General features: G+C 45.6%; 1 protein-coding gene across 6 annotated transcripts in view; it reads left to right on the top strand.

Moving 5' to 3' along the window:
* The window catches only part of ACAD9 (acyl-CoA dehydrogenase family member 9), a 59,569-nt gene that overhangs the window by 26,487 nt on the left and 8,088 nt on the right, over window positions 1-24,994 (top strand). For 5 of the 6 annotated variants that reach the window (XR_009542682.1, XR_009542683.1, XM_060161038.1 and 2 more), the window contains exons 3-8: window positions 6,713-6,814; window positions 10,003-10,109; window positions 10,840-10,940; window positions 11,658-11,736; window positions 13,174-13,348; window positions 13,891-13,964. Coding sequence is in view for 4 of the 6 variants with exons in the window: in XM_060161038.1 (XP_060017021.1) it covers window positions 6,713-6,814; window positions 10,003-10,109; window positions 10,840-10,940; window positions 11,658-11,736; window positions 13,174-13,348; window positions 13,891-13,964 (638 nt within the window). In the remaining 2 variants the exon portion in view is untranslated. Of the gene's footprint in view, window positions 1-6,712; window positions 6,815-9,157; window positions 9,647-10,002; window positions 10,110-10,839; window positions 10,941-11,657; window positions 11,737-13,173; window positions 13,349-13,890; window positions 13,965-24,994 lie in introns of those variants that run through there. The other variant, XM_060161041.1, reaches the window with a different exon arrangement.

Here is a 24,994-nt window from a genome sequence, read left to right as displayed (position 1 = left end):
TGCGCCTCCAGGGAAGTCCCAACCTTGGACAAATTTTGACAAAAGTTTCTGATGGTTTCTCAACGGATAATGTTTTTTTGATGGTTTGTAAAATGTATTCATAAGTATTTAAAGTTCTTTGACATTATTGTAAATGGTATTTTTTAAAATTCCAATTTCTGATTGTTCGCTGTTTGTATATAGAAATACAGTTGATTTTTTACACATTATTTTTACAGTGGTATGGAAGTTCACTTTTTTCTGTATATACTTGTTTCTATTTCTGAAATTTTTCTTCATAATCTATATTTTATTTCATTAATAAAAGAAATTCACACTTGTTTAAAGGAGATTTAGGAACTAAACAAGATGAAAGAAAAATGTCACCCATTGTGTCATAGTTTTTGTTGTTGAAAATCAATTTTAGTTGAACTTCAGATGCGGGCGTTTTCGTGGGGATTTCTTAATTCAACCTCAGGGTTATACCCATTAAATTTAATATGTATGTAATATGATAACATTTCATGATGACATTATTTGCTTTAAAAAAACTTTAGTTTGAGATAATTGCAGATTCACATGCAGTTGTAAGAAATAATTCAGAGATCAGTTATACCCTTCACCCAATCAGTTTCCCCCAATGCATAGCTTTATGGAATACGTCTTGCATAACCACAGAATGTTATCACAACCAGGAAATTGACATCAACCTTATTCAGATTTTGCCAGTTGTACGTTTACTGATTGTGTATGTACTTATGTAATTTTGTCATATATATAGATTCATGTGACAAGCACCACAATCATGGTACAGAACAGTTACATCACAAGAATCCCTCATGCGTTCCTTTTATAGATATAGCCCCTTCTTGCCCTCTCCTCCCCAGCTTCTGGAAACCACTAGTCTGTTCTCCATTTTTATAATTTTGTTATTTCAAAAATGTTATATTAATGGAACCATACAGTATATAAACTTTGGGATTGGCATTTTTTTACTCAGCATAATTCTCCTGTAAGTTGCTGTATATCAGTGGTTTGTTCTTTTTTATTGTTCGGTAGTTTTCCATGTTACGGGTTAACACAATTTGTTGACTATTCTGACGTTAAAGTACATCTTGGTGGTTTCCAGTTTTGAGGCTCTTACGAATAAAACTTCTGTGTACATTTGTGTACAAGCTTTGTGTGAACATATTTTCTCTTCTCTGGGATAAATGCTCAGGAGTGCAGTTGTTGGGTCCTGAGGTAGTTCTGTGTTTAATTATTTTCAAAGTGTTGGCTGTACCGTTTTACGTTCCCAATAGCAGTGTATGTGATCCAGTTTCTGTGCCTTTTTTGCCAGGATTTGGTGTTGTCACTGGTTTTGTTTTAAAAAAAAAAACTTTAAAAAATTTTGGCCATTCTGTTAGATGTGGAGTGTTACCTCATTGTGGTTTTAATTTGCATTTCCCTGATGCCCGTTGATGTTGAACATTTTTTCATGTGTTTAGTTGTTCCCTTAATGTAGCCTCTTCAGTGAGTACAGTTGGTTTTTGTATATTGACCTTGTATGCTGCAGCCTTCTTAAGCTCATCTATTAGCTCTTGCAACTTTTTTGATCGATCCCAGAGGGTTGAGTACATAGACAGTCACGTGGTTGGTGATGAGGGCAGTTTCATGTCTTCCTTTCCAGCCTGGTTTCCCTTTCTTTTCTTTGTTTAATTCAATGGCTAACATCTCTAGTATGTTGAATAGGAGTGGTCAGAGCCAACTTCCTTGCCTTGTGCCTGATTTTAGGGAGAAAACGTCGTCTTTTACCATTAAGTATGAGTTAGCTGTACATTTTTTGGAGTGCCCTGTACCAGGTTAAGGAAGTTTCCCTTTATTTCTGGTTTGTCGTGTGTTTTCATCATAAATTGTATCAAATTGTGTCCAGTGTTTTTTTGCATCTGTGAAGATGATTATGTTTTTTTTTTTACTGTTTATTCTGTTGACCTAGTAAATTACATTGACTGGGTTTTGAACACTGAATGACACATTCCCAGGATAGTTCCCCTTGGTTGTGATATATTATCCTTTTTTGTATTGTTGGATTCACTCTGGAGGATGTTAAGGGGACATGACAGCTAAATACAGTTGGGATCCTGGATTGGATCCCAGGAAAGAAATAGGGTATTAATGGACAAACTGATGAAATTCAAATTAATTCTGTAGTAATATTGTATGAATGTCCATTTCTTAATTTTGATAGTTTCCCCACGGTTCTATTAGCTTCTGTTAGGAGAAGTTGGATGAAGAGTATACGGGAACCCTATACTATTTTTGTGACTTTTCTTTAAATCTAAAATTATGTGAAAATAAAAGTTTAAAATAAAAATGAAAAAGTGATTTCTTATGGGCAGCGTAGTTGAATATTTTTTTAATCCAATTTGACAGTCTTTTTTCTTTTTTCTTTTTTTAATAAATTTAATTTTTTTATTTTTGGCCGCATTGGGTCTTCGTTGCTGGGTGCGGGCTTTCTCTAGTTGCAGTGAGCAGGGACTACTCTTCGTTGTGGTGCACGGGCTTCTCATTGCGGTGGCTTCTCTTGTTGTGGAGCATGGGCTCTAGGCACGTGCGCTTCAGTAGTTGTGGCACGTGGGCTCAGTAGTTCTGGCTCATGGGCTGTAGAGCGCAGGCTCAGTAGTTGTAGCACACGGGCTTCGTTGCTCCACAGCATGTAGGATATTCCCGGACCAGGGCTCGAACCCGTGTCCCCTACATTGGCAGGTAGATTCTTAACCACTGTGCCATCAGGGAAGCCCTCCTTTTTTTAATTTATTTTTTATTGTGGTAACGTTGGTCTGTAACATTGTAAGTTTCCTGTGTACAACACTATATTCCTATTTCTGTGTATATTATGCCATTCCACCAAAACTTCAGTTTCCATCTATCACCATACACTTGATCTCCTTTACCCATTTCACCCTCCCCCATTCTGTGCCTTTTAATTGGTTTTTGATATATGATTATTTTAATGTAATTATTGATATATATATAGTTGGGTTTAACGTTAGCATCTAGCTGTTTATTTGTCCCATATTATCTTTGATCTTTTTCCCTCTTTTCCTGCTCTTTTTGGATTAATGGAGTATTTTTTATGATTCCATTTTATCTTTTTGGTTGGTTTATTAGTTATGCCTCTTGTGTTTTATAAGTGGTTGCTTTAGAATTTATAGTATGTAAACATATACTATGTATCAAAATCTGCTTTCGGCTAATATTATACCACTTCATGTATGGTGTAAGAACCTTACATTTCTGCTTTCCCAGCCCATGTTCTGTTTCATACATTTTATTTCTACATTCTTTATAAACCCTACAATACTTTATTTCCTTCCTTCCTTCCTTCCTTCCTTCCTTCCTGTCATAAAATGTACATGGAATAAAATTTACCATTTTATGTATTGACTTCCTCTTGGTACCATCATTCTTCTGTGGGAGGGACTTCTTTTCAGTTTTCTTGTGGTGCAGCTTTGCAGGGGTAAGTATCTACAGCTTTTATGTATCTGGAAAGTGTTTCATCAGAAAAGATTACTGTGTTGACAATATTTTTCTTTTAGCGGTCTCTTCTGTTTTAGCATTGTTTCTGATGAGATGTCTGCTACCATATTATTTTCATTTTTTTTCATGTGTGTTTCTTCGTATCTGGCAGCTTTTAAGTGGTTTTAGAGAAACTGCTATTAGTGTAGTTTTCTTCACATTTTTCTCAGGGTCCTTTGAACTTCTTGGATCTGTGTGTTTATCAACTTTGGTAAATTTTGGTCATTATTTCTTTAAACATTGTTTTTTCACCAACCATACCACATTCCCACACTCCTTCCTCCCTGCTCTCCTTTGGAGATTTTTTATATATATATAAAGCATACGTATCTATAAAAAAGATATACATGTATAAAGATATAGATATATATATTTGCTTGAGGTTGTCCCACGACTCACTGACGCTCTGTTGTTGTTTTTTTGTCTATTTTATTTTGTATGGCTTTTATTATTATGTCTCATGTTCACTAATCTTCTTTTCCCCCCGGTATTTGGTCGGCTGTTAATCTGATCCAGTGTTTTTCATCTTAAACATTGTTTCATCTCTGGAAATTTGATTTGTGTCTTTTTATTTTTCCATGTCTCTCCTTAATATGCTCATATTTTCTTCTGTGTTTTTGAGCATTTGGTTTTAATAACTCTTTTTTAAAAATAAATTTATTTATTTTTGTCTGCGTTGGGTCTTCGTTGCTGCGCGTGGGCTTTCTCTAGTTGCAGCGAGTGGGGGCTACTCTTCGTTTTGGTGCACAGGCTTCTCATTGCAGTGGCTTCTCTTGCTGTGGAGCACGGGCTGTAGGCACGCGGGCTTCGGTAGTTGTGGCACGCAGGCTCAGTAGTTGTGGTGCACGGGCTTAGTTGCTCTGCGGCATGTGGGATCTTCCTGGACCGGGGCACGAACCCATGTCCCCTGCATTGGCAGGCGGACTCTCAACCACTGCGCCACCTGTAATAACTCATGTGATACCCTTGTCCACTGGCACCTTTGTTACTTCTAGGTCATGTGCAGTTGATTGATTTTCTTTTCATTATCACTCATATTTTCCTGCTTCTTCATGTGCCTGGTGGTTTTCTCTTGGATGCCAGTCATTGTGGAATTTACATTCTTGGTGCTGTGTGTGTGTGTGTGTGTGTGTGTGTGTGTGTGTGTGTGTGTGTGTGTGTGTGTGTGTGTGTGTGTGTGTGTGTGTGTGTGTGTGTGTGTGTGTGTGTAGTATGGTCTTAAGCTTTGTTCCAGGGCTCAATTAAGTTACTTGGAATAGTTTGACCCATTCGAGACTTGCCTTTAAGTGTCGTTAGAAGGAGCAGAGGAAGCCTGTAGGGCACTGTTTTCAACTTTTTTTTACTGCTCTCTCTTCCCCCAGAGCCTTTTTAGACATCTTTTTACCCTAATCACATCCGTCTGTGAAATTTTAATGCCACAACTATATTATTATCTGTTTATGTATTATACATGTTGCTGTGCTTTATAAATAAAAAAATATTTTTTTGCTCCCCTTCCTCCAGAACCGTTTTCACCCCCTTGGGGGTGATGTTGCCCTGTTGAGAATGCATGGTCTCGGACTGATTCTTTGCTACTAGTAACACATGACTCTTCCTCCTTGTATCTAATATCCTGTATTCTAAGGCAGCGAGATAAATCCAGTCCCTGTATCTCCGTCTTGCGGGAAGGAAGTCTTCCCAGATCCTGGCAGTTTCTTCAGAGTTGAACATACCCTACCATACAGCCCAGCCACTGCGCTCCAAAGTGAAATGAAAACATGTAGTTGCACCAAAACTTGAATATGAATGTTCACAGGATCTTTATTTCTAAGGGCCAAAAACTGGGAACCAACCAAATGTCCTTCAAGGGGTGAATAGATAAACAATTTTATACCCATACAGTAGGTAGTGAACAATAAAAAGGAATGAAGTATTTATACTTGCAACAATATGGATGAACTTCAAAATCATTAGGCCAAATTAGGCCAGATCAAAAAAAAACACCTTGTGATTCCATTTATATAAAAACTCAAAAAATGCAAACCAATCTGTAGCTGAAAAGATTAGTGGTTGCCTAGAGATGGAGGTGAAGGGAAGGATTGATCACAGAGGGACATGAGGAAATTTCGGTGGAAAAGGAAATGCTTTTGTTGATTGTGCGAATGGTTTCATGGGTGAACAGATGTCAGAACTCAAAAAATTATTCTAAATATGTGCAGTTTATTGTGTGCCAATTACATATGTCAGTAGAATTGTAAAAGTAAAAAGTGAGGGGTTTGGGGCTTCCCTGGTGGCACAGTGGTTGAGAGTCTGCCTGCCCATGCAGGGGACACGGGTTCGTGCCCTGGTCCGGGAAGATCCCACATGCCGCGGAGCGGCTGGGCCTGTGAGCCATGGCCGCTGGGCCTGCGCGTCCGGAGCCTGTGCTCCGCAACGGGAGAGGCCACATCAGTGAAAGGCCCGCGTACCGCAAAAAAAAAAACAAAAAAAAACCAAGGGTTTGGACTCCATTTGGGGAACCTGTATTTCTCATTAGTGACCCATATGTATAAAAATCTATAAGCGTGGTTATGGTTGCTTTTATGGTTTATGATAGTGATGAAGTTATAATAGTGATGAAGCTTAACTTGTTGGCAGCTGATGAAAACACTTTTACCTGATTCTTATAAAAGTGCTGCTGCAGACCTAACACAGTGATGGTTGAGTTTTGCTGTGATGATTGTGTGTGTTGGTGGTAAACAGACTGACCTGTTCTCAAGAACCTGTGGACTCTGGGGAAAGGGTGTGGTTCTGAACACTGGTGGAGCTGGGTCCAGAAGCTGCCTGGAGTCTGGCTATGTAGCCAAACGTTTTAGGGCAGTGCTGGCAGCTGCGTGTTTATTGTCTAATTTTCTAGAAGGTACAGGTGATAAAACAAAAATTCAAGTTTAGTAATAAATGCCTGCAGAAAAGTTTAGGTCTCATAATGAGTTTCTGCAGTTTTACGCAATGAATACACCCAGATCAAGAAACAGAACATTACCTGGTAGTGGTAATTTTCTGAAATGCAATTCTTCCTGGGCGAATTAAGGTAAAATTGAACACATGCTGAATAACCATGGCTAGACAATTTCCAGGTCTGAAGTTTCTGACGCTGGGATTGTATAACATAAACATAGGTTATATTTTGTTTAATCAAAATATTTCCTCTTGGCAGTGGACTCTCAAAAAATTGACCGAGAGGGAAAAATCCCAAATGAAACTTTAGAGAAACTGAAGAGCCTGGGGCTTTTTGGGATGCAAGTCCCAGAAGAATACGGTAAGTAAAGGAAACCACCACCCAACCAGTTTGGCTTTTAAGAAAACCCTCCGTATTTGTCCAAAAAAGGGTTCTGTTCCAGAAAGGTGGCCTTTGAAAATGCACGAAGTCCAAGGTCAGGCTGTAAAACGTCCCTTTGTGGGTTAAATCCAGGGTGGCTGGCTGGTGAGTGTGTGGCCCAAGAGGCTTTTCAGCAGGAAGAGCTATCCAGTTCCCTGCCTTCCTCCTCAGAGGTGGGGAGGGACCCTGCAGGATGTCTGTGCTCTCTGGGTCCCTTGGGTGGGGGAGGAGGGGTGGGTATCACCTCCGGCCAGCTCGGGCCGGTGCAGCGTGGTCTCCACTGTGAAGCCCTGTGGTCTCTCTGGCAGAGGAGCTGCCCCAGGCCCGCAAATGCTTTTGTGTGTAGGGAAGGCCACGCGCTGCGCGCCCAGGGGCCAGGGCCCAGCGGCCGAAGGAGTCGGTGTACGGCTGTGGGGCGCGGGCCGCCTCGGGGAGGTGGAGCCCTGGTCTCGGGAGCTTGCGAGCAGGCCCGTTGTCCTCTGGGCCGTGCTCGTTGCTGTTGGAGGTTTACAGTGGAAGGCCCTGCCTTCCCCCCAGGATCCCCGCCCGGTGGCTGTGCCCTGTTAGACTGAGCCCGTCGTGCAGCTTGTGTGTCTCCTGCCTGATATAGGGGTGGTCCTCTCAGTTCTGTGGGAGCGAGGGGACAGGCACGGAGTGTGTGAGGGAGGAGCAGGGACAAAACACAGTCCCTTGCGAGCACTGGCACGGACGCACGTCCCTGTATTTTCACTCTCGGGATCTTTTGACGAAGACGTGTGGCCTTCATCCCGCACCCCCTGCTCTCTGAGCCCTCCCGCCGAGCCCAGGCTGAGGCGGCTTCCGGCTTCATGAGCACAGGGTCAGTGGTTTGGACCCGAGAGCTGTAGGTGGTGTGTGACACCCAGGTACGTTCTCCCAGCCAGGCCGTGGGTTAGGCCTGCATGGCGAGGCCCAGACGCGGGAGCTGTCCTTGATGTTCTGCCTCTGCCGGGTTTATCTCAGTGAGACCTGTGCCCCCTGCACACCCCATCCCACAGCCAAGGGTGGGGGCCCTCGCTGCCTGTGCAGGAAGTCCCACTGGGACCTATCCTGCAGCTGCTGCAGTCTGAGACAAAATGTGAAAATATAGAACAAACGAGTTTGATGCCTGATTTCCTTAATTGAGAGGCATATTTTAATCAGGTTAAATCTTCGTTTATATATGTGTCTGTCGCAGTGTATTAAGCTGTTAAAGGACGTCTCCTACTCGTCATCCTATGAAATCCCTGTCACCGCGTTTCCAAATGTATGGAAGGAGTTCCAGTCTGTGCAGAAAACATGAAATAATTGCTGTTGCTGCTCCCTCTGGTGGCGGGATGCAGCACAGGCCTCTGGGGGGAGCTACACCTGCAGCCTCTGGGGACCGGGGACTGAGCTCTCCCCACACCTGGAGACCTGTCGGTGTCACTTGTCGGTAACTCACAGGCCCCGGGGAACTGTCTGCCGTAAGGTGGGGGCCACGTCGAATATTAGAATAGAGACCAGGTGGGGCTGAGCCACAGAGCGGCAGTTGGTGTCATGAGCTGAGAAAAATAAGTGTTTGGAGAAAACAGAGAGTGGAGGAAAGCTGGCAGACAGCCAGGTTGGTGATTATGTTTCCCCTTCAGAAGCGTTAAGAAACGGCTTCTTGACTGAGGAGAAGCAGCAGTTAAGTTTTCCTCCAGACAATTTTTGTGTGAAATTGGAATATGTCTTTTTGCATCTCTCTGTGTTTTATGCCAGCTCGTGTGTGGTGTGTGTGTGTGTGTGTGTATGTGATTGCACAAATCCATCCCTTATTCCTGTTTTATGTCCCCTTCTTGGGTGTGAAAATGCTCTTTCATGAGATGACAGTGGTCACATTTGGGACTATTTCATTGTCTTTCCTTTTTTTAAATCCTTCCTGGGGAGATTAAGGCGACAGCAACCTTATGTTCATGGCCAAAACATTTTCGGGAATTGTTCCCAGTCCTGGAGTGTTCTGAAGGCTGGTTGGAAACCGCCATCCTGGAAAAGAGGCCTTTCCACCGGCAGCCTGGTTTCCGCCCCCAGTTCCCTGGGTACCCCCCGGGTCTTTCTGGCCCCTCAGCCCCTCCCCCCCGTCAAGCAGTCTCCACCCACCTGTCATCTGTCCCCATTGATTGTCCTCCCCCCATGATTTTTCTGATACTTTCATGGGGAAAAAAATACACAGCTTTTTTTTTTTTTAACAAGCAACACTGACTTCAGTATGTGAAACAAGTAGGAGCACAAGCGTTTTGATTGAAAGCGGCATGGTGATGGGTGCCGCAGGGCCCTGGCCTTCCCTGGGTCCCCGCTGAGCGCAGGGGACGCTGCGCACCCCTGCAGAGACTCGGCCCTCCCCTTGTGTGGAAGGCGCCCCCTGCAGTTGGGCCGCACGTGACCTTAGGCCTCGGGTAGTCATTTGTAAGGTGCACACAAGGCCACCCCACCATTGCCGGAAGTTGAAGATAAAATGCAGAATACCCAAGTTCAGCGGAGCCTGCGTTTTTAGTGTTTTCTCTTTTTGCTCCTAGAACACTGACTCCTTCCGAGGGTGACTTTGCCCCCCGACCCTGGGTGGGCATTTGGCAACATCTAGAGACATTTCTGTTGTCAGAACTGTGGAGGAGGGGGAACTTCTAGTGGGCAGAGGTCAAGGATGCCACCCCACGTCCTACAGCACACGGGGCACCCCTGCGACAGAAGGACCCAACCCCGGATTCCAGTATCCCAGGCAGAGAGACCTTTCCTGGAGGCCACGAGATGCTGGGGGTGGGTTTCAGAATGGGGTTCATGTTTGTGAAGCCCAAGATCTGTGATAGGAAGTATTCACAGCATTTCAAGTAACTTTATGTGTGTTTAGGTGTTTATATGTTTTTGTATTAAATATTACATTTTTATATTAAAATATACACCTGTATATGCTTACATGCCTAGAAGAAGTCTGAGAGGATGTGCACAAAAATGCTCTTTCTGAGTGACAAGTTCATGGGTAATTTCTGTTTCCTTTGTACCATTCTGTGTTGTGATTTTTAAAAATTGGGGAGCTGACTTTATAAAGCCACTTGCCTTTCCTGGGAGGAATTTGGGGCTGGAGCGTAAGTGAAGCTGGCCTGTTTCTGCCCTAGGTGGCCTGGGCCTCTCCAACACCATGTACGCGCGGCTGGGGGAGATCATCAGCCTGGATTGCTCCATCGCCGTGACGCTGGCAGCACACCAGGCCATCGGCCTCAAGGTCAGGGGTCTGGGTTTCCGCAGTGGCGAGGGGGCAGCCGGCTCAGCGTCTCGGAGGAAGGCCCGCTGTCCTGCAGCCTCACTGTCCTGCAGCCTCGCTGTACCGTGCTCAGTGCCCTTCGGTGGCCCTGTCCTTCCTTTTGAAACCTCCTCCTGCCCCATCGCCTCTGACCCATCCTTCCAGGCCCAGGCCAGATGCCACTGCCTCCATGGAGCCTGCCTTCACCACAGGCTGGAGGTGACCCCACCTCTTGATTGGCTCCCTCGGGGCCTGAGCGTGTCCCCCCTGCTGTTGGCACCTGTCCTCCTATTCCGCTGCTTGGAGTCTTTCAGGGCAGGTCCAGGGGCCCACAGCTCATTCCTTGGGTGGTTCTTGTTCAGTGTAGAAACCGAGGGGGCTGAGTGCACAGCAAGCTTGGTGCCCGGGCGTGGCGCTGCCCAAGCACCAGCTGTGGCCCCAGCCACCCGGCTCTGGCCACCCTGCCGGGAAGTGGAGGAACTGCCGGAAAGACTGAGGCCCTTCCTGGAGCTGTGCCAGGCCACCCTGGACTGTGCGCTTGGGGGTCTCCCTGGCAGCCCAGCTCCCCACACCCTCCAACAGCTCCCCATTTTTTACTGCGGCTGCCAGCTCTTGCGTGAAGGAAGCGTGTTCCAGAGGGGCTGTGTTCTGCAAGCACGTTTCACACACTTCTCTCTTGCCACCGCTGAAAGCAGCCCGTGTGTGTTGCCAGGGCATCATCTTGGCCGGCAGCGAGGAGCAGAAGGCCAGGTACCTGCCCAAGCTGGCTTCCGGGGAGCACGTGGCCGCCTTCTGCCTGACGGAGCCAGCCAGGTCAGCCCTGCGCGTCACTCACAGCTTCAGGGTCCAGGGGCTTTTCTTTTTACTGAAGCGGGGTGGCTGGCTTCTTCCCTCCCTGAAGACTTCCCGGGAGTTGAGTCCACAGCTTTTCTCACCCATTCTCTTCATGCTCTCTTATCTCTACCTTACTTCTCTTTCCTGGTGACCTTTACAAATGAGATAACATGGCTGGCAGCACCTGTAATTTCTTTGTGCTTTGCAACCCTCCTTATATACAGTAATGCATTCAGGCTTCACAGCGACTTTCAGAGTATAAAGGGCGGGTGGTATTGTGCCCACTTTACAGGCTGTGAACTGAGGTTCAGTGAGATGGGGTGATGAGCCCCGAGTCTCATAGCCGCCATCAGGGCAAGTCCGTTATCCAGCCCCTTTCCATCCTGCTTCCCCACCTGGGGACCTGGGTCCCCTGCGCTCGCCTCGCGGGAGCTTAGAGCCCACGTGAGCCGGCATTTCCGTGTTTAGACCTCCCAAACGTCGTCGCTGCCGCCTTCTCACCCGATGTGACAGAGCGGGGTTGGCCAAACCCACCTCGCCACCTGTTTTCATAGGTGAAGTTTTACTGGAACATGCCTGTCTGTCTACAGATTGTCTGTGGCTGCAAAGCTGAATATGTCTATTAGCTGGCCCTTTGTTTTCCGTGGGGTCTTGTCTCCAGCATTACCCCTCAACCGCGTATTTCTTTCGCCGCAGTGGGAGCGATGCTGCCTCCATCCGGACCAGGGCCACATTAAGTGAAGATAAGAAACACTACGTCCTCAATGGCTCCAAGGTACAGCTGCGTGGCCTCCGTGGCCGCGTCAGGGTCTCCGTCCTGACCTTCACCACCACGCACTGACCACTTCCCATGCTCCAGGGATCATAAAGGGCAGGCACATCACCCCTTAACCGTCATCCTCGGGTGATGTGCCTCCTTTTTGGAAGAAGAAACGGTGGCTCAGAGAGGTTACATGACCCGCCACCATACCGTCCGCTTAGTGGCAGGATGGGAACCAAGGTGTCCTGGCTCCTGAGCCCGCAGGCCTCCGTAGTGCTGCCCACCTCCCTGAGCTGCTCTCGTGTGTCCATTCTTTTAACTTTTTATTACACGGATTTTGAAACACAAAAGTTTAGTGTCGTGAACGTCCACCCCCGTCTCCCGGCTTCAGTGCTTCCTCCGTCACGCTGCAGTCCTGGATGGCAGCCGTGACAAGCTCAGTGCATCTCTGCAGGACGGGCCTGAGAAAGTCACGGCGTACACTTAAACCTTGATCATTTCTTACTATCTGCTTAACGTTCAAACTTCCCTGATTGTCTCATACTTATTTTTTACAAACAAGTTGCTTGAATTAAGATCCAAATAAGTTCTACATGGAGCAGTTTGTTGAGAAGTCTGTTCCCCCTCCCCCTCCCTGTCCCCTCTCCTTCTCCCCTCCCCCTCCCTGTCCCCTCTCCTTCTCCCCTCCTCCCTCCTCTTCCCCCTCCTCTCCCCTCTCCTCCCCCCTCCTCTCCCCTCTCCTCCCCCTCCTCTCCCCCTCCCCTCCCCCTCCCCTCCCCTCCTCCCTCCTCTTCCCCCTCCTCTCCCCTCTCCTCCCCCCTCCTCTCCCCCTCTCCTCCCCCTCCTCTCCCCCTCCCCTCCCCTCCTCCCCTCCTCTCCCCCTCCCCTCCTCCCCTCCTCTCCCCCTCCCCTCCCCCCTCCCCTCCTCCTCTCCTCCCCTCCCCCCCTCCCCTCCCCCTCCCCTCCTCCCTCCTCTCCCCCTCTCCTCCCCCCTCCTCTCCCCCTCTCCTCCCCTCCTCCCCTCCTCTCCCCCTCCCCTCCCCTCCTCCCCTCCCCCCTCCCCTCCTCCCCTCCTCCCCTCCCCCCTCCCCTCCTCCCCTCCTCCCCTCCCCCCTCCCCTCCTCCCCTCCCCTCCTCCTCTCCTCCCCTCCCCTCCCCTCCCATCCCCCATCCTCCTCTCTCCCCTCCTTCTCCCCCTCTCCTCCCCCTCCCGCTTTCCCTCACTCCTTTCTGCCTCCCTCCCACCCCCAGCTGTTTCATGCTGAGCCAGAGCTGCGTGACACACGCACTGACACACGTGCAGGGCCACCTGTGTCTGCTGGGGAAATCCATGCCCTGGGGATGCTGGGTTGAGCCCGTTCTGGCCTGAGCTGTGATGGGCAGCTGGTGCTGAGGGTGGCCAGTTTGTAGTAGTTTGGTTTTCTCTGGAGCCCTTTTGCTTTCTTTCCTCAGGTCTGGATCACCAATGGAGGACTAGCCAGTGTTTTTACTGTGTTTGCAAAGACAGAGGTTGTTGATTCTAATGGCTCAGTAAAGGACAAGGTCACAGCGTTCATAGTAGAGAGAGACTTTGGTGGAATCACCAGCGGGAAACCTGAGGATAAGTTAGGCATCCGAGGCTCCAACAGTGAGTGGCACGTGCATGCATGTGTGTGTATGAGAGAGAAAGAGACAAGGTGAGATTTTATCTTGATAAAAAGGTATCAAACATCAAGATAACATGAGACTTAAGTAGTTTTGTTTCCACCTGAGCATTTGGCAAAATCTCTCCACACATCGGGCAATGATGACTTCAAGGTGAGGTTGTCGCCACCTTGTGGCGCTCAGCCTTGGAGGGAGGTGGTGCTGGGGGTCCTGGGTCAGTGTTGCAGTACAGCAGACCCCCATCTTTCCAGCCTGGGACTCCTCCTTCCTCCCTTCTCCCTCCTCCCCACCTAAGCCCAGTCGGCACTCAGCTCACTCGAGGCTGGTATCCTGTAAGTGGCCCTCGGCCCACCTGGAGCTGCCCTGTGGTCCTCACGAGGCTCAGCCTCTTGGGTCCCTTAGCTCGGACTGTGGAGGGTCTGAATGAATGAGCGAGTGAGTGAATGAACCGCGTCCCTCGAGTGGGGGTCGGGGGTAGAGCGCTTCGTCCCCCTCAGCTGAGGTCCTGGATGTCATGTGTTCCAGCCTGTGAGGTCCACTTTGAGAACACCAGGGTGCCCGTGGAAAACGTCCTCGGAGAAGTTGGAGGCGGCTTTAAGGTGCGTTGCCCTGCGTGTGCTGACCTTTGTTGCAGTCTCGTGTGCGTTGGCCCAGCTTCCCGTCACCTCCCTGCTGGCAGTGCACTGGGCTGGGCTGGCCGGGTGGCCATGCATGGCTCTCTGCATGGAGGTCAGCAGAGCGGAGAGAAGTCAGCCTTGGGAGGCAGGGGTGCAGCAGCGCTCAGTCTCACCCTCCCTCACGTAGGGGTAGAGTCCTCCCCCAGCCAGTGGAGAGAGCAGCCCAGTGGCCCTGCAAAGCTCAGGACGCACAGCCCTGGGTCCTCAGTGCTTACCCTGATTTTTTTTTCTTAGAGTAAGAATATATTTAATAACAGGTAATTCACATGACAAAATTTACCATTTTCAAATGAATGCTTTGTTGGTTTTTAGTATATTCACTGTGCTTGTGCAACCATCTCCATGGTCTAATTCTAGAACATTGCCATCACCCCAGCAAGACACCCCATACTTTCTCATTTCCCTCTCCCAGAGCTCGGCCGTCGCTGTTTCACTTTCTGCTTCTGTGGATCTGCCTGTTTTGTTTGTTTGTTTATAAATGTATTTTATTTTTGTTTTTGGCTGCATTGCGTCTTTGTTGCTGTGTGCGGGCTTTCTCTAGTTGCGGTGAGCGGGGGCTACTCTTCGTTGTGGTGCGAGGGCTTCTCATTGCGGTGGCTTCTCGTTGTGGAGCACAGGCTCTAGGCGTGCAGGTTTCAGTAGTTGTGGCACGTAGGTTCAGTAGTTGTGGCTCGTGGGCTCTAGAGCACAGGTTCAGTAATTGTGGCGCATAGGCTTCGTTGCTCCACAGCATGTGGGATCTTCCCGGACCAGGGCTTGAACCTGTGTCCCCTGCACTGACGGGCGGATTTTTTTTTTTTCTTTTTTTGCGGTACACGGGCCTCTCACTGTTGTGGGCTCTCCCGTTGCGAAGCACAGGCTCCGGACGCGCAGGCTCAGCAGACGTGGCTCACGGGCCCAGCCACTCTGCGGCATGTGGGATCTTCCCAGACCAGGGCACGAACCCGTGTCCCCTGCATGGGCAGGCAGACTCTCAACCACTGCACCACCAGGGAAGCCCCATCTGCCTATTTTGAACGTTTCATTTAGATGGAATCCATGTGTGGTCCTTCCTGTATGGCTTCTTTCACGCTGCATAATGTTTTCAAGGTTTATCCAAGTCTAGCAGCTGTCACTCCTTCTTATAGCTGAGTAACGTTCCATCATGTGCATGGACCATGTTTTGTCCATCTGTCATCAGCTGATGGACATTTGGGTTGTTTCAATTTTTGGCCATTTGAATAATGCTGCTGTGAACAGTCATGCACGTTTTTGTGTGAATGTTGTTTTCCATTCTGTTGGGCGCACACCTGGAAGAAATGGAGGGTCAAATGGTGACTCTATGTTTAGCTTTTTGGGGAACCGCCAAACTCTTCCACAACAGCTGCACTGTCTCACATTCGCAGCAGCAGTGCCTTAGGGTTCCAGTTGCTCCACATCCTTGCCAATATGTGTGATCGTCCATTTTTAAAATTACAGCCATCCTCGTGGGCGTGAAGTGTATCTCGTTGTGGTTTGATTTGCATTTCCCTGATGATTAGTCGTGTTGAGCATCTTTTTATGTGCTTATTGGCTATTTATCCCCTTTGTTTATTTTATTTTATTGGGTTGGCCAAAAAGTTCGTTCGATGTTTTCCATAAGATGGCTCTAGTAGCATTTAGTTGTCTTTAATTTCATTCGAAACAATTTTGCTAGATCGTATTTTGACAGCTGTCATATCAGCATGCATTTTTTAAAAAAACATCAAAATTGGTGAATTTTTGTGTAGCCATTTTAATATTGAAGGTGGAAGAAAAAAAAGCAACATTTTGGGCATATTATGCTTCATTATTTCAGGAAAAGTAAAAACGCAACTGAAACGCAAAAAAATATTTGTGCAGTGTATGGAGAAGGTGCTGTGACCGATCAAACATGTCAAAAGTGTTTTGTGAAGTTTGTGCTGGAGATTTCTTGCTGGACGATGCTCCACGGTCGGGTAGACCAGTTGAAGTTGATAGATATCAATCGAGACATTAATTGAGAACAGTCAACGTTATACCATGAGAGAGATAGCCGACATACTCAAAATATCCAGATCAAATGTTGAAAATCATTGGCACCAGCTTGGTTATCTTAATCACTTTGATGTTTGGGGTCCATATAAGTTAAGTGAAAAAAACCTTCTTGGCCATATTTCCACATGGATTCTCTACTGGAATGTAATGAAACATTCCATTTTCAAAACAAATTGTGACCGGCAATGAAAAGTGGATACTGTACAATAATGTGGAATGGAAGAGATTGTGGGGCAAGCAAAATGGACCACCACCAACCACACCAAAGGCTGGTCTTCATCCAAAGAAGGTGATGTTGTATATATTGGTGGGATTGGAAGGGAGTCCTCTATTATGAGCTCCTTCTGGAAAACCAAATGATTAAATCCAACAAGTACTGTTCCCAGTGAGACCAACTGAAAGCAGCACTTGAAGAAAAGCATCCGGAATTAATCAACAGAAAATGCATGATCTTCCATCAGAATAATGGAAGACCACATGTTTCTTTGATGACCGGGCAAAAACTGTTACAGCTTGGCTGGGAAGTTCTGATTCATCCACCATATTCACCAGGCTTCAGATTTCCATTTATTTTGGTCTTTACAAAATTCTCTTAATGGGAAAAATTTCAATTCCCTGGAATACTGTAAAAGGTACCTGGAACAATTCTTTGCTCAAAAAGATAAAAAGTTTTGCGAAGATGGAATTATGAAGTTGCCTGAAAAATGGTGGAGGTAGTGGAACAAAACTGTGAATATGTTGTTCAATAAAGCTCTTGATGAAAATGAAAAATGTGTCTTTTATTATTACTTAAAAACTGAAGTCAGTTTTTGGCCAACCCAATATTTTATTGAAGTATAGTTAATTTACAGTGTTGTGCCATTGTCTGCTGTACAGCAAAGTAACTGTTATACACATACAGACATTCTTTTTTTTTAATACTCTTTTTCATTATGGTTTGTCACAGGATACTGAATATAGTTCCCTGTGCTATACAGTAAGACCTTGTTATTTATCCATTCTGTATATAATAGTTTACATTTGCTAGTCCCACACTCCCAATCCTTTTCTCCATCTCCCCTCTCCCCCTTGGCAACCACAAGTCTGTTCTCTATGTCTGTGAGTCTGTTTCCGTTTTGTAGATACGTTCATTTGTGCCATATTTTACATTACACATATAAGTGATATCAGATGGTATTTGTCTTTCTCTTTCTGACTTACTTCAGATAATACGTCTTTCTGACTTACTTTATGATAATCTCTAGTTGCACCCATGTTGCTGCAAATGGCATTATTTCATTCTTTTTTATAGCTGAGTAATATTCCATTGTATATATGTACCACATCTTCTTTATCCATTCATCTGTCAGTGGACATTAAGGTTGTTTCCATGGGCTGTTTATCTCCTTTGAAGAAACATTTTTCCAAATCTCTGCCCGTCTTTAAATTGGGCTATTTGTCTTTATATTGCTGCTCTGCCCTAATTTACTGGGTGGCCTGGGTAAGTGTCTTCACAGTGGGAAGCTGCCCCACCTTGGCTGTGAACAGGGATCAAAGCAGGACCTCCCTGGCCTCCTGAGCATTACAAGAATCACCCAAGGACCGTCAGCCAGGGCTCCAGCCACTGCTGCCTGGGAAGTGTGGAGCAGAGGGTAGGGGAGGTGGAGGGCACACAATGGGCGTCTGTGTGCAGATGTCACACACAGATGAGGGAACACGTGAGTCCCCTGAAGCCCGTCCCTGGGGAGTTGCCATCCACTGTTCACACTTTTTTGTTTACCTATTTTATTATTATTTTATGTTTTTGAATTTTATTTTTTTATACACCAGGTTCTTATTAGCCCTTTTTAGTAGTATATATTAGTATATATGTCAATCCCAATCTCCCAGTTCATCACACCACCACCTCCCACCCCCTGGCGCTTTCCCTGGTGTCTTTACGTTTGTTCTCTACATCTGTGTCTCAGTTACTGTCCTGCAAACCAGTTCATCTGTACCATTTTTCTAGGTTCCATATATATGCGTTAATACACGATATTTCTTTTCTCTTTCTGACTTACTTCATTCTGTATGACAGTCTCTAGATCCGTCCACATCTCTACAAATGACCCAGTTTCATTCCTTTTTATGGCTGAGTAATATTCCATTGTATATATGTACCACATCTTCTTTATCCATTCGTCTGTCGACGGGCATTTAGGTTGCTTCCATGTCCTGGCTATTGTAAATAGTGCTGCAATGAATATTGGGGTGCATGTGTCTTTTTGAATTATGGTTTTCTCTGGGTATATGCCCAGTAGTGGGATTGCTGGGTCATATGATAATTCTATATTTAGTTTTTTAAGGAACCTCCATACTGTTCTCCATAGTGGCTATATCAATTTACATTCCCACCAACAGTGCAAGAGGGTTCCCTTTTCTCCACACTCTCTCCAGCATTTGTTGTTTGTAGATTTTCTGAAGATGCCCATTCTAACTAGTGTGAGGTGATACCTCATTGTAGTTTTGATTTGCATTTCTCTAATAATTAGTGATGTTGAGCAGCTTTTCATATGTTTCTTGGCCATCTGTATCTCTCCTTCAGAGAAATGTCTATTTAGGTCTTCTGCCCACTTTTGGATTGGGTTGTTTTTTTAATATTGAGCTGAATGAGCTGTTTATATATTTTGGAGATTAATCCTTTGTCCGTTGATTCGTTTGCAAATATTTTCTCCCATTCTGAGGGTTGTCTTTTCGTCTTGTTTCTAGTTTGCTTTGCTTTGCAAAAGCTTTGAATTTTCATTAGGTCCCATTTGTTTTTGTTTTTATTTCCATTACTCTAGGAGGTTGATCAAAAAAGATATCGCTGTGATTTATGTCAGAGTGTTCTTCCTGTGTTTTCCTCTAAGAGTTTTATAGTGTCTGGTCTTACATTTAGGTCTCTAATCCATTTTGAGTTTATTTTTGTGTATGGTATTAGGGAGTGTTCTAATTTCATTCTTTTACATGTAGCTGTGTAGTTTTCCCAGCACCACTTGTTGAAGAGACTGTCTTTTCTCCATTGTATATCCTTGCCTCCTTTGTCATAGATTAGTTGACGATAGGTGTGTGGGTTTATCGCTTGGCTTTCTATCCTGTTCCATTGGTCTATATTTCTGTTTTTGTGCCAGTACCATACTGTCTTGATTACTGTTGCTTTGTAGTATAGTCTGAAGTCAGGGAGTCTGATTCTTCCAGCTCCATTTTTTTCCCTCAAGACTGCTTCAGCTATTCAGGGTCTTTTGTGTCTCCATACAAATTTTAAGAGTTTTTTTTTGTTCTAGTTCTGTAAAAAATGCCATTGGTAATTTGATAGGGATTGCATTGAATCTGTAGATTGCTTTGAGTAGTATAGTCATTTTCACAATATTGATTCTTCCAATCCAAGAACACTGTATATCTCTCTGTTTGTATCATCTTTAATTCTTTCATCAGTGTCTTATAGTTTTCTGCATACAGGTCTTTTCTCTCTGTAGGTAGGTTTATTCCTAGGTATTTTATTCTTTTTGTTGCAATGGTAAGTGGGAGTGTTCCTCAATTTCTCTTTTAGATTTTTCATCATTAGTGTATAGGAATGCAAGAGATTTCTGTGCATTAATTTTGTATCGTGCAACTTTACCAAATTCATTGATTAGCTCTAGTAGTTTTCTGGTGGCATCTTTAGGATTCTATATGTATAGTATCATGTCATCTGCAAACAGTGACAGTTTTACTTCTTCTTTTCCAATTTGTATTCCTTTTATTTCTTTTTCTTGTCTGATTGCCATGGCTAGGACTTCCAAAGCTATGTTGAATAATAGTGGTGAGAGTGGACATCCTTGTCTTGCTCCTGATCTTAGAGGAAATGCTTTCAGTTTTTCACCATGGAGAATGATGTTTGCTGTGGGTTTATTGTATATGGCCTTTATTATGTTGATGTAGGTTCCCTCTATGCCCACTTTCTGGAGAGTTTTTATCAGAAATGGGTGTCGGATTTTGTCAAAAGCTTTTTCTGCATCTATTGAGATATGATCGTATGGTTTTTCTTTTTCAGTTTGTTAATATGGTGTATCACATTGATTGATTTGCCTATATTAAAGAATCCTTCCATGCCTGGGATAAATCCCACTTGATCATGTTGTATGATCCTTTTAATGTGTTGTTGGATTCTGTTTGCTAGTATTTTGTTGAGGATTTTTGCATCTGTATTCATCAGTGATACTGAACTGTTCTTTTCTTTTTTTGTAGTATCTTTGTCTGGTTTTGGTATCAGGGTGGCCTCATAGAATGAGTTCGGCAGTGTTCCTTCCCCTGAAAATTTCTGAAGAGTTTCAGAAGGTTGGGTGTTAGCTCTTGTCTAAATGTTTGATAGAATTCACCTCTGATGCCATCTGGTTCTGGATTTTTGTTTGTTGGAAGATTTTTAATCACAGTTTCAATTTCATTACTTGTGATTGGTCTGTTCATATTTTCTATTTCTTCCTGGTTCAGTCTTGGAAGGTTATACCTTTCTAAGAATTTGTCCATTTCTTCCAGGTTGTCCATTTTATTGGCATAGAGTTGCTTGTAGTAGGCTCTTAGGTTGCTTTGTATTTCTGCAGTGTCTGTTGTAACTTCTCCTTTTTCATTTCTCATTTTATTGATTTGAGTCCTCTCCCTCTTTTTCTTGATGAGTGTGGCTAAAGGTTTATCAGTTTTGTTTATCTTCTCAAAGAACCAGCTGTTACTTTTATTAATCTTTCCAATTGTTTTCTTTGTTTTTATTTCATTTATTTCTGCTCTGATCTTGATGATTTCTTTCCTTCTACTAACTTTGGGTTTTGTTTGCTCTTCTTTCTCTAGTTCCTTTAGGTGTAAGGTTAGATTGTTTATTTGAGATGTTTGTTGTTTCTTGAGGTAGGATTTTATTGCTATAAACTTTCTTCTTAGAACTGCTTTTGCTGCATCCCATAGGTTTTGGATTGTCGTGTTTTCATTGTCATTTGTCTCTAGGTTTTTTTTTTTTTTTTTTTTTGCATTACGCAGGCCTCTCACTGTTGTGGCCTCTCCCGCTGCGGAGCACAGGCTCCGGCCACGCAGGCTCAGCGGCCATGGCTCACGGGCCCAACCGCTCCGCGGCATGTGGGATCTTCCCGGACCAGGGCACGAACCCGTGTCCCCCTGCATCGGCAGGCAGACTCTCAACCACTGTGACACCAGGGAAGCCCTCTAGGTATTTTTGATTTCCTCTTTGATTTCTTCAGTGATCTCTTGGTTATTTAGTAACATATTGTTTAGCCTCCACGTGTTTGTGTGTTTTACGTTTTTCTCCGTGTAATTTATTTCTAATGTCATAGCGTTGTGGTCAGAGAACATGCTTGATATGATTTCAATTTTCTTAAATTTACTGAGGCTTGATTTGTGACCCAAGATGTGATCTATCCTGGAGAATGTTCTGTGTGCACTTGAGAAGAAAGTGTAATCTGCCGTTTTTGAATGGAATGTCCTATAAATATCAATTAAATCTCTCTGGTCTGTTGTGTCACTTAAAGCTTGTGTTTCCGTATTTTCTGTCTGGATGATCTGTCCACTGGTGTAAGTGAGGTGTTAAAGTCCCCCACTATTGTGTTACTGTCAATTTCCTCTTTTATAGTTGTTAGCAGTTGCCTTATGTATTGAGGTGCTCCTATGTTGGGTGCGTATATATTTACAACTGTTATATCTTCTTCTTGGATTGATCCCTTGATCATTATATAGTGTCCTTCCTTTTCTCTTCTAACGTTCTTTATTCTAAAGTCTATTTTATCTGATACAAGTATTGCTACTCCAGCTTTCTTTTGATTTCCATTTGCATGGAATATCCTTTTCCATCCCCTCACTTTCAGTCTGTATGTGTCCCTAGGTCTGAAGTGGGTCTCTTGTAGACAGCATATATATGGGTCTTGTTTTTGTATCCATTCAGCGAGGCTGTGTCTTTTGGTTGGAGCATTTAATCCATTCACGTTTAAGGTAATTATTGATATATATGTTCCCATTACCATTTTCTTAATTGTTATGGTTTTTTGGGTTTTTTTTTTTATCACGGTGCATGGGCCTCTCACTGTCGCGGCCTCTCCCATTGTGGAGCGCAGGCTTCAGATGCACAGGCTCAGTAATTGTGGCTCACGGGCCTAACTGCTCCGCGGCATGTGTGATCCTCCTGGACCGGGGCACGAACCCGTGTCCCCCACATTGGCAGGCGGATTCTTAACCACTGCGGCACCAGGGAAGCCCTGGGTTTGTTTTTGTAGGTCCTTTTCTTCTCTTGTGTTTCCCACTTAGAGAAGTTCCTTTAGCATTTGTTGTAGAGTTGGTTTGGTGGTGCTGAATTCTCTGAGCTTTGCTTGTCTGTAAAGCTTTAGATTTCTCCCTCGAATCTGAATGAGATCCTTGCTGGGTAGAGTAATCTTGTTGTAGGTTCTTCCCTTTCATCACTTTAAATATGTCATGCCCACTCCCTTCTGGCTTGTACAGTTTCTGCTGAGAAATCAGCTGTTAACCTTATGGGAGTTCCCTTGTATGTTATTTGTCATTTTTCCCTTGCTGCTTTCAATAATCTTTCTTTGTCTTTAATTTTTGCCAATTTGATTACTATGTGTCTCGGCATGTTTCTCCTTGGGTTTATCTTGTATGCGACTCTCTGAGCTTCCTGGACTTGGGTGCCTATTTCCTTTCCCATGTTAGGGAAGTTTTCGACTATAATGTCTTCAAATATTTTCTCGGGTCCTTTCTCCCTCACTTCTTCTTCTGGGACCCCTAGAATGTGAATGTTGTTGCGTTTAATGTTGTCCCAGAGGTCTCTTAGGCTGTCTTCGTTTCTTTTCATCCTTTTTTTTTTATTCTGTTCTGCAGCAGTCAATTCCACCATTCTGTCTTCCAGGTCGCTTATCCGTTCTTCTGCCTCAGTTATTCTGCTATTGATTCCTTCTAGTGTATATTTCATTTCAGTTACTGTATTGTTCATCTCTGTTTGTTCTTTAATTCTTCTAGATCTTTGTTAAACGTTTCTTATATCTTCTCGATCTTTGCCTCCATTCTCTTTCCGAGGTACTGAATCATCTTCACTATCATTATTCTGCAGTCTTTTTCTGGAAGGTTGCCTATCTCCACTTCATTTAGTTGTTTTTCTGGGGTTTTACCTTGTTCCTTCATCTGGTACATAGCCCTGTGCCTTTTCATCTTGTCTGTCTTTCTGTGAATGTGGTTTTTGTTCCACAGGCTGCAGGATTGCAGTTCTTCTTGCTTCTGCTGTCTCCACTGTTCACACTTTTGGTGCTTGTCTTTCTAGATCTTTTTAAATAGCTTACATCACTGAAATATTTCTGCGTGTGTGTGTGTGTGTGTGTGTGTAAGAGGTGATAGCTGGTATTTTTCACTTATCAACAAGCCCTCATAGTCTTTTCATGCTAGGGAATTTGATTTGCTGAGGTTCAGAACCACACAGCATTTCCTCATGTGGTGACGCCACATTCACTGTCCCTGGGTCTCCAGGATCGAGCATTTAGCGCAGTTTCCCTTCTTCCCCACTCGGGACTGCACTGCATGGCATGTATCCTTATACATAACTTGCACACTTCTCTCATCACCTCCTGAGTTAAAATACCAGTCAAGTTTCTGGGTCAGAGGACGTGGTCATTTTTAAGTTCTTGGTCCATGTTGCCATGTTGCCTGCTGGACGGTTGGACCGTGTGTAAGGTCTTTCCAACTCTGCATTAAAAATTTTTTTTCCATTGTGTTAGGTGAGAAGTGATGGTTTTAGTATGCAAAAGAAAAACAGATTTCTAAAGCCCTATCTTGTGATGAGTGGGATTGCCTGCCAGTCAGCCTCAGCACTGAAAAGCGCGACACGCTAGGGTGATCCCAGCGATGGCGGGTAGGATGACCACAGGCCCGGGGAGTGCCGATGCCGCGTGCGGTCAAGTAGGAGGTTCATCGGGGCGCAGAGGCAGTCAGCGACGGGGGCTGCGGGGACGGCCGTGTCTCGTACCTGGAGTGTAGTTGTGGGAGGGGACTGCTCTGCGGTAGGAAGGTGACCACGCAGCAGTATCAGGCCTGGGTGGGAGGGAACGCCTAGGCTCACGAGCCCTTTCAGGTAAGGCTGAGCTGGCCAGGCCTTCCATCCTCCTGGGGACTGGGGCCTGGTGTCCAGTCCTCTCCTCCTCTTGTTCTTGTGGTAAGTGAAGCTGAGAATCAACCACGAAGGGGCTGTGACGTAAGTTTGTTCATGCAGCTGTGAGGCGGCCTTTAAGAACCAGTCTGGGAGAAGGGACCAAGGGTGGGGGTTCAGTTCCTGCTTGCAGTCCTGGCAGGTCAAGCAGGACCGGTGTCCCCCTCCTCGTCCCCCCTCCATGTCCTGAGACACAGGGAGTCTGACATTACAGGTCACAGGCCCGAGCGGAGGCACAACAGGTCACACTGCACTGTGACCTCGCCGAGCCCCAGCTTCTGGCCGTGCCCACCGAGTTGCCCACCCGCCTCGGACTCGCCTGTCAGGACCAGTGCTGCCTGCCCAGTGGCTGGAGCAGGTGTTTCCAGTCTCCCCAGCCCCACAGGATCTGTTTTGAGAGTCTCCATTCAGGTTATTTAGCAAGTAGTCATAAATTCAAATTCAGAGGCACGTTTGGTTAATCCCAGTCACGCAGGCGAGCACTCAGTACAAGCAGTGCCACGTGTGAAGCTGAGCCCCAGGCTGCCTGCTGCCCCCAGGCCCCAGCCCTGCCTTGACGCCTCCTCCTTGGGCCTCACAGGCTTGAGCAGAGGTGGGCAGGTGACAGCGTCCTCTAGGAGCCTGTGCTGGTGGCCACACGTCCACCGTGTGCCTGGGATGCCCCTCCTCCCCTGCTGCCAGGGTGGCTATGGTCTCTAGGTCCCTAGGTCTGTAAGGGGGTGCCTCCCCAAACCCGGGTAGTCTGGTACTTGGGAAG

Source organism: Lagenorhynchus albirostris, chromosome 10 (assembly GCF_949774975.1).
Source record: "Lagenorhynchus albirostris chromosome 10, mLagAlb1.1, whole genome shotgun sequence".
NCBI lineage: Eukaryota > Metazoa > Chordata > Mammalia > Artiodactyla > Delphinidae > Lagenorhynchus > Lagenorhynchus albirostris.
This window is presented reverse-complemented; position numbering and strand designations above follow the sequence as displayed.